General features: G+C 40.0%; 1 protein-coding gene across 8 annotated transcripts in view; it reads left to right on the plus strand.

Moving 5' to 3' along the window:
* The window catches only part of GOLGA4 (golgin A4), a 129,483-nt gene extending 122,607 nt beyond the window's left edge, over positions 1–6,876 (plus strand). For 6 of the 8 annotated variants that reach the window (XM_058729385.1, XM_058729389.1, XM_058729390.1 and 3 more), the window contains 2 exons: positions 3,392–3,454; positions 6,200–6,876. In XM_058729385.1, coding sequence (XP_058585368.1) covers positions 3,392–3,421 — 30 coding nt within the window. In that variant the 3' untranslated portion in view covers positions 3,422–3,454; positions 6,200–6,876. The remainder of the gene's footprint in view (positions 1–3,391; positions 3,455–6,199) is intronic. The other 2 variants (XM_058729386.1, XM_058729391.1) reach the window with 1 other exon arrangement.
* The last annotated feature ends 3,071 nt before the right edge of the window (positions 6,877–9,947 follow it).

Genomic DNA, 9,947 nt, shown 5'->3' on the forward strand with positions numbered 1-9,947 from the left:
CTGAGAGCTGACAGCGTGCAGCCACATCAGTGCTTGCAGTATTTACTGGGTATTGTAGGGGGAGACCGTCTAAAAACTGGCTTCATGACTCTGGTGATTACGCATTAGCTTTTTGGCATCGGCCAAACATTTCTGTGACTGCTGGTAAGATCTTTCTCAGTGTATCCCCTTTTTATTTTACTTCCCCTCCCCTCAGTGAGTTTTACAGTCTGTATTCGAAACACCCCATTCTAGATCACAACAGTTATTACTTAATAAGTGGTTTCAGAGTTTAACCTAATTTCAAGATTACATTTCGTAGATGAGAAGTCGTTATCTGTCAAGTAAGATTAAATTGTAGAGCATAATTAAATTCTGGTCTGTCCGAAGGCTGTGATGTGTAGAGAAGGACTATCCTACGTCCTTCATTGACAAGTCCCAGAGCCTCAGGTCCTTCACAAAACGAACATCATCTTGTTAGCATTATTGGAAGGCCAGACTATAGTGCCTGCCCTGGGTTTTTGAGATGGTGGCAGGGGTGGTGGTGACGATCCCTTAGCCACCAGAGAGCAACATGTGGGTGTAGAATTAGTCTTTCCTAGAAAAGGAGACTTAGGTTGGTGAGTTAATATTACTGTGTGTGAGATCAGTCATTAAAGACGTCAGTAGGACAGGCAGGTCATTTCACAGGAATGACGTCATCTCAGAAATTGTCCCCATCAGAGCGAGTGGCACTGCTGTGGTGAGTGTGGATCTCACCAGCCCAACCCTGGGAGGCTTGGAGCAGGCCCTTTCCATGTTTCTGGCCCTTGCTCGTAAAATGAGCACGGTGGATTGTTCTATTCCTAAGGCTTCTTTCCTTCTAAAGTTCTCAATTATTTGTAGATTTTAAAGTTTTGGATTTGTTTCAACTGGGAAAAAATTGCCTTCTATACGGTAGTCAGAAGTTCAAAAGAAAACGCACGTACCAAATACACACACTTTCATCTTTGTGAAAACAGCCTTTTACCTTCTCTCAGCTCTTAGCTTATTGTGCCTCATTTTGTGATGGTTTAGGCAGTTTGGACGGGCAGAGCAGACTGGATATTTGAGTAACAGGGTAGGAGCAAGAGTGAATACAAAAGTCTTGGGCTCGTCTATTTTGTGCTGAAGAAAACTGCCCTAAAAGTACGCCATCAGATTTTTTTTTATTAAAGGAGAGTGTTATTATTTAGGGTTATTTTATTAAGAAAGTTTGTTTCAATCAGGTGCTAAATCATCTCTTGAAATTGAGAGGTTCTTTTGTTATATAGACATGTCTTCTGAAAAATGTTTCTAGAAATGCATTTTCCTTTTCAGAGTGCTAGCAAAGCGACGTTATTTCACCTAGACAGCTATTTTCCTGATGACCTCGTTGAAAGAAAATTTTTCTCTTCTGATGGAGAAGTTTTGGCTTATTTTCACCCCATCCATTCTAGTCATTTTTAAAAATTGATTTTCTGTCGCCTTTGTTTTTTACTTTTCTTTCACATTGATCCTTTGGGTTGTGTCCAGTTCTCGATCCGTCCTTGCCCTTGACCCGTCTGTACTTCATGTTTCGCACTTTTCTCCCCTTGGTTGGAATTCTAAAAATCTCTTCTGAGTTAACAGATTCATCCAGACTTTTCGGCACTGTTAGACGGAGAACTTTTCCATCCAGGAGAGGCTCACCTTTGCGTGGGCTCAGTGCATACCTGGAAGGTGGACCAGGAAACAGGTGCAAATAGAGCTGCTGTGAAGGGAAAACAAAACAAAAAAACTGTACAGACGAAGTACACATTTGTTGTCTCAGAAGTGGTTAGACTCTCGATTCTGTTAGAATTACGTAATATGTGGTCATTGCAAAAGAAAACACTGCAAATGATTCGGAGTCATGTTACACAGAGAGGGAGACCTTCGTGTTCTCAGCCTCCCAACACTTCCCACCATGCCACAATCATCTTTGTCAATAGTTGGTGAATATCCCCAGGGTTTCTAAGCTTTATAAATATATATTCTTATAGTCATGTTTTTAATCACTTAATTATTTTACAAAAATGGCAGAATGCAACAGCTTGCTTTTTTCACCTAACGTACTTTTATTTTATCTCAACCTCATTACAAATTGATGTCCTTTATTCTTTTCAGTGGCCGATTGTATGATTACACGGGTGTCCTACAATGTAGTTCACCAGTTTCCTATTCATGGACACTTAGGTTGTTTGCAGTTGTTCAGGACGTACAAGCACAGACACAGGGAGCATGCATATATACGTATTTTGCATACTTCTGCAAGTTTTTCAAGAGGGTATTGACCTTATTGTGTTGTGTGCTGTGTCGCAAATATTGTTTTCTTTTTTTTTTTTTTTTTAATTTTTTTTTTCAACGTTTTTTATTTATTTTTGGGACAGAGAGAGACAGAGCATGAACGGGGGAGGGGCAGAGAGAGAGGGAGACACAGAATCGGAAACAGGCTCCAGGCTCCGAGCCATCAGCCCAGAGCCTGACGCGGGGCTCGAACTCACGGACCGCGAGATCGTGACCTGGCTGAAGTCGGACGCTTAACCGACTGCGCCACCCAGGCGCCCCGCAAATATTGTTTTCTAGTTTGTCTTTTGATTTCGTTGCTTCTTAGTAACTGTACCCTTAAATAAGGTAAATGAAATGATGCTTCTGAGGTTCGTCACGCTAAGAATAGACTCATTTTATCAATAATCCCCTTTTTGTTTTTACTGATGCTCTTTTAACAAACCAGAAAGCTAATCAATAATCTTAGATTATGACCATTTTAGATAGGACAAAGAATTAATTTAAGAAGGTTGCTACAGTAAAAACTATGTTTGAGATTGGGTCCCTTTGAATGGAAATTTCCATTTGGGTTATCCTTGCTGAAACCATTCCTGATGATATACTGTTGAATTACAAGCAAATTACTCAGTGATAAAACTGACATATATTAGGAATGATAATTCAACATATAGACCTACTGTATTCACATTCGTCACCATTTCCCCCCAATTTTTGATGGTAAATTGATAGATATTATATAAATCAAATTTCATGTGTACTTTAATGGAATTATGAAAAATATTTTTATAAGGCAAATAATCATACCCAGTTAATGTTATATAAATATTTACTTAAAGTGTGAAAGCATCTTTAACTATGTTGCTTACATTTTTAAATTAAAGTCGCAGATGAAATCTCCGCTACAAATTACTGTATTTTCTTAGGATGGGTGGGACTTATTATAGGTTCCTTATACTTTGCCTAGCCTCCCTTGACTTGGGGGAGATTTGAGAAAATTTTAAGTACATTCTGTTTAGTCCTTTGAAGTTCATATACACATATAATCTCTATGTTATATTAAGTCTTAAAACTAACCCAATAAGCTTTTTTTCTTCCTGGCTTGTAGTATTCTTCACCTCGCAGTGGTATCTTCTGAGTAAACCATCAGTCTGTGCTTAGTTAGCATGTGGTGAGTGAAGAATAATGTCTTGTGTCTTTTGTGCAAAAATCAAACGTGTTGCATGATACTAACCATTTTCCTGGAATTCTTGTGCTCTTTTGTTTAATGAATACATGATTATGCTATGTGTTAATATAAGTGTTTTCTGTTAATTTTGCTTTATAGATTAATAAATAGATTACTAATCACCACCACCGGAAGAGTTATACAATTTTAGGAAGTTTTACTTCTTTAAATAGTAATTGAAAGTTTTAAAATTGCTCTTGGAAATTTTATCAACTCAAAGAAATTATATATTTTATAATCTTTTTTGTTTTTATTTCCCAAGCATAGTCTTGGAAATCAATAAAAATTGTGAGAGAGAAATGAAAAATCATTTTCTAGATAGAAGTGAAGTGATATACTTCACGAAACCAGATTTCAAAACATCATAAGGTCCACTTATCAAGGCTATAGCCTGAAATCGTAAAGGCTAGTAAAGTTGATTTAAAAGAAGTATCATTTTATTACTTCCGGGGATGGTACAGTATAACAAGAAAACCTCTGTCCCCAGGAGACCCTTGGGCAGCCTGCGTCAATTGAGTGTGGCTGTTAGTAATTAACATATTGTTAACTGAACTGGAGGCATCTAGATTGTTTCCACAGAGTCACGGGTCTTCACCTTTTAAACCCCTCTGCCGTGGCCTCCGTGTAGTAGTCATGCTATTAGCTAGACTTGGCACCCCCTAAAATTTAGGGTATATCTTTGTACATCTTTGCCTCAGACTTGGCTGGAATTTTTACAAATCACAAGCAAGCTCGATTGCAATTAATAGAGCTTAATTATAATTGAAATCATTCGATTGTTAATTGTGATTGTTAATTCAACTAGTATTCAGCTAATGGTATTAAGGGTTAAAATGCCAGTAGACAGCTTTTCTTTTTCAACCTCTTAGCTTTAAAAATCATTTATGCCCACATTCGAGTCTCATTTCAATTTTACTGTGTATCAATTAACCTGCCTTAGTGATTGTCTAGAACTATCTTCAGTCTCATAAATCCCTTAACATTTTCCTTTTTTTTTTTTTTTTATGTTGTAAACACTGCATCATGCTTGTCATTGTATTCTTGCATTTCAGTACCGTCCTTTATCACTGGAAGTGACCACACTTCCAGCATTTCTATCGATTGATCAATTGACTACGTCAACTTTTATTTTAAAACATTTCAAACATAAGATTAGTAAAACTAGTGCAGTGAATACCTGTAGACCCTTCACCGATATTCACCAATTCCTAACCTTTTGCAAAATTTTCTCCCTTGCTCTCTGCATATATATCCTCCCGTCTGTAATGGTGTGACCATTGCTTGCAAACACTTGTGTTTGCACACATTTGACAGTTACTTGCAAAGAAAACTAAATACTTCAGCAAATATCTTTAAGAAAAGGACATTTTCCTACAGACTCAACAATACATTTATCACTCTCAGGAAATTTAACATAATACTGTTACCTGGTATATAGTAAATATTCACATTTTTCCAGTTTTTCAAATAATGTCTTCCACAAACTTTTAAATTCCATGATCTACGCCGAGATTGCACATCACATGTCATTGTCATGTTTCTCTAGTCTCTTTTTTTTTTTTTAATTTTTTTTCTTAATGTTTATTTATTATTGAGAGACAGAGAGAGACAGAGCTCTCAGAGCTCTCTGTCTCAGAGAGACAGAGATGAACATGGGAGGGGCAGAGAGAGGAGGAGACACAGAATCCGAAGCAGGCTCCAGGCTCCGAGCTGTCAGCACAGAGCCCGATGCGGGGCTCGAACTCACGGACCGCGAGATCATGACCTGAGCCGAAGTCGGACGCTCAACCGACTGAGCCACCCAGGCGCCCCAGTTTCTCTAGTCTCTTTTAAACTAGAAATGTTCTCCCAGCTTTTTTTTTTTTTTTGTCTTACATGACATTGACACTGTGTGCAGCATTATTGAATTGTGCGTGAATTTCTTTTTCCACAAACAGCACAAGCCAAGTTTCAAAATACTAACTGACACAGGAACTTAAATATGACAGAAGATCTTGCATCTTCTCTAGGCTTCTAGGACCAACATGATTATTGAGCAGGTTTTATACATAACACACTATGGGGAGTACATCACGAGTGTCAGTGCATTATATTTTTCATTTACAAATGGAGAAGACTTTAAAACTTTCTCTTTCTGCTAAATATGTATAAAAAGTTCATCTCCATTAATCTTATTTGGTAATTTATTTTTGTGGCATTCTAACTTACCCGGGCTACTGGCTTTAGTGTTTTAATCAGAGAAACCTTATTAGGAATCACTCATCACCATTGTTTCTCTCAGCATTTTTAGTCTCTTAAGATTGAGTTTGTTCATTTCCCATCCTTTGCTGCCATGCATATCATCCCGGGAGAATTGTGATACGTAGAAAGATCAGCACAAAGAGAAGAGGGAAGAGCTGTGTGTCCTCTTTCAGTCTGAGCCGCTGGGGCCTTGTGAGGTTCTCCCAAGTCAGCATGCCTCCTCCTGGCTTCTCCAGGTACAACCTGGTGGAAGGTGGCAGTTCCAGTTTTCACTGAAGCATCCTGTTTTCCAGGACCACGGACTATATAGGTCAGATCATTCCAAGAACATTAATTTTTAGAAGATTTTTTTTAGGATTTACTATTTAGAATATTTCTACTTCATTCCCTAGACCGTAGAATATAATTCTATTTTAACTTTACCCTTTTTCCTTTCTTCTTTTCCAGTCATGGCTCCGATCATCGTCTTGAGGAAATGGGGTGGTGATGTTGGGCAAGCGTGCATCTGCCTCTTGGAGAAGCAAGCTGTTATTCAGGGCCCCTTACGGAGCCAAAGACCAAGAAAAATCTGACATTGGCCCACAGCTAATATTGCAGACTGCCGTTCAGATTGATTATATCAGTGGAGAAATGGTGATAGTTTTTTCTTTTCTCTTCAGTTTTTTTCTTGGGAAGAGTTTTATGTCGTTTAAGAGATTTTTTTGATTAACTCCACCTGACTTATGGGCTCATTTAATGTTCCTCTCTTCCATTCTTTTTGTCCCTCTTTTTAAAGAACTGCTTGCCCTTCCTATTTATTTTTAGGGTGATTTTTTTTTTTTTAAAGACTTGTGCAATACATTTTGAGGTGAAACGTAGTGGATTTTTTTCTGATAAATTAGAGCATTTAATTGAATATTTTATCCAGATTTGTTGAATATTTGCTAAAGTTCTTTAAGCTATACATATGATAAATCCAAATAGCAGTACCTCATTGTTTACTTAGCTTTTGTACTTATATTTTTCAGAGGAAAAAAATACTACTGTAAATTGTAAATAGTCAATACTGTATTGTATGCAGATCTGTGACTGTTGGCAATGTCATCTTGGAAGAATAAATAAAGTTTATTTACTGTATAAAATTTGCTTATGGTGCTGTTTCCTAAGTTGAACTGTATTTCAAAATAGTTAGGAAATGATGTTTTATCCGGACGAATATCATGAGGAACTGTTTATCAAGATAGCTAAATGCTAACCATTTGGAAAGGTTTTTTTTTTTTGTTTTTTTTTGTTTTTTTGTTTTTTTTTTTCAAAATCAGCATGACCAAGTTAGAAGAAGTATGGAAATAAAGAATACTTCATGGTGTATGTTTCAGGAGTCTGCCAACTTGGAGATGCCTCCTCTCTCTGGAGTAGACCATACTCTGATTTTTTTTTTACACTTAATGAGAGAGCGTCTTCTGGACAGCAAGAGATGGGAACTGTTCAGAGGGTTTCATACACTCTATGTTCTAGCAAATACAGTATTCAGTATCCAAGTATTCCCTAACCTCTGCCTCGAGGTGGAACCACAGTACAGACAGTGTGCACCTTAGCGCTCCTGGTGTAACTTATTTTGTGATAAAAAGTGGGGAGCTTGGGGAGGGGGTGGGTAGATGACGGGGGGGGGGGTCTTCCTACATAACCCACAGCTGACTCCTCTGAGGACACCTGTTCCAGCAAGGGAAGAGGGTCTTCTTAACCACCACCCCTGCTTTTTTTAAAATCAGGATTTACTTAAGGGGCAAAATTTTGTGCCACCAAAGAGTTTCTGACAACAGACATGACTTCTTACCTTTTTTATATAGCTTGTCCTAAGGTAGAAATTGTGGACTCTTAGTAACATTTGCATATGACTTCCTACTAACTCCTTTATGGAGATAAGCATATCAGAAAGTATGTAGGGGGTCAGCACGCCTTTTCTAGAAAGGGTCAAATAGTAAGTATTTTCTGCTTTATAGGCCATCCAGTCTCTGCCACAACCGCCCTCTGTCACTGTCGTATAAGTACAATCGTACGTAATACGTAAGTTAATGAGCAGAGCTGTGTTCCAGTAAAGCTTCATTTACAAAAGCAGGTGGGAGGCTGGATTTGGCTTGCAGGCTGTGGTTTGCCAACCCCTGAGAAAGTGAACAAGCTGGATTTTCATCGCGGAGTGGGGGGAGGAGTGATAATCCCTTAATCCTAGGACTTGCTCATTTTCCCCCAGTGCAGGCAGGCGGCCTCTTCTTTCGGAAAAAGGCACAGCACATTCGGTTCACCTTGATCAAGAATGATGGTGACATTTTCTCAATGACTTGTTCCAGCAAGAAGGACAAAGCCTTTCATCTTTCACTGTGGTCAGTGTCAGGGTCTCAGACCCATCTGGGGCCTTTTCTTGAAGACCCTCCCCTGTACGTGTGTACCCCCCTTGATGCCTGAGAAAGGACAGCTTTTCCACCAGTACTTAACAGGACATGTTTGCATCGTAGATTTCAGACTGCTGAGGACTTGGCCTTCCACTCTGACCGTGACTTGCCACAGAGAGAGCTGTGATCCCAGCACAGAGATCCTGGCGCTGGGGCTCTGAACCCAAGGCCGTCTCCAAGACCTCGTGACAGCAGCACACGAAAAGGTTGGTGCAGTACATTTACTGCCAGGAAACCAGCAGTTCACCTCGAAAGGTGTTAGATGTTGGTAAGACATTGCATTAGCAAGTGGTTGGTGAAAATCACTTGCACCTAACAGGAATTAGTTGTATAGTCACTTTGTTCAGGGCAGGTGCGTGTGAATTTTGGTAGAGAACCATCTCCTTGTTGACTTGTGTCTTAGTCTCTTCACGCTGCTGTAACAAAATTCGGTGGCTTATAAACATGGAACATTTATCTCTCACAGGTCCATGGACTGAGAAGTCCACAGTCATGGCACTGGCAGACCTGGTGTCTGGGGAGGGGCCACTTCCTGGTGCATAGATGCCTTTTCAGGATACCCTCCCGTGGCAGAAAGGCAGGCGTTTTCTTTCCCTGGCCTCTTTTTTAAGGGCATTTGTCCCGTTCATGAGGGTTCCACCTTCATGATCTGATCCCTGCCCAGGGGCCCCACTTCCTAATACTGTCACACTGGGGGACAGGTTTATTTTTGTTTTGCTTAAAAAAATTTTTTTTAAATTTTTTTATTATTGAGAGACAGAGACAGAGCATGAACATGGGGAGGGGCAGTGAGAGGGGGAGACACAGAATCCAAGGCAGGCTCCACGCTCTGAGCTGTCAGCACAGAGCTGGATGCCGACTTGAGCTCACAAACCGCGAGATCATGACCCGAGCCGAGGTCAGACGCTTAACTGACTGAACCACCCAGGTGCCTCACGTTGGGGGATAGGCTTTAACATGAATCTTGGTGGGGGGGAGGGGGGGATTCAAACATTCAATCTATAGCAACTTGGGAGTTTTTGAATTAGGCATTTCTAAACAAAGGACTGGAACATCATTTATGGTTTTCTGAAGTGTGTTTACTTTTCTTCTTACCAAAATTCACTGACCACAAAAAGTGCTTGTAGAGGAAGTAGGACACAGATACTAGAAGGATGCTCATGCCTTTCTCTGGCCGCGGGGCCCAGAAGATGGGGGTGGCCCAGGCACAGCCATCTTTCCAGGCACAGCAGGCAAGGGTCTGAAGGCCATGGGATAAAATACGATGTTTCTTTGAAAAAGCAAAAAAAGACTTTTTGATTTGATTTTCTTTCTGATTCTGACAGAAATTTAGGTTCATTGTAGACAATTTGGAGAATACATTTTAAAAAGAGAAAATAGGGGCGCCTGGGTGGCGCAGTCGGTTAAGCGTCCGACTTCAGCCAGGTCACGATCTCGCGGTCCGTGAGTTCGAGCCCCGCGTCAGGCTCTGGGCCGATGGCTCGGAGCCTGGAGCCTGTTTCCGATTCTGTGTCTCCCTCTCTCTCTGCCCCTCCCCCGTTCATGCTCTGTCTCTCTCTGTCCCAAAAATAAATAGAAAACGTTGAAAAAAAAAAAAAAAAAAAAAAAAAAAAAGAAAATAATCTTCTGGAATCCCCCACCAAGAAATCACTATTACTACTTTGGTGCCTTTCTTTTTCTTGTTCTTTCTTTCTTCCTTTGGTGCCTTTAATCATGGAGTATGTTTCTAATGTGTGAATACGCTCTGTGTGTGTGTGCGCGCGCGCAGA

This window comes from Neofelis nebulosa, chromosome 5, assembly GCF_028018385.1.
Source record: "Neofelis nebulosa isolate mNeoNeb1 chromosome 5, mNeoNeb1.pri, whole genome shotgun sequence".
In the NCBI taxonomy this organism is placed as follows: domain Eukaryota; kingdom Metazoa; phylum Chordata; class Mammalia; order Carnivora; family Felidae; genus Neofelis; species Neofelis nebulosa.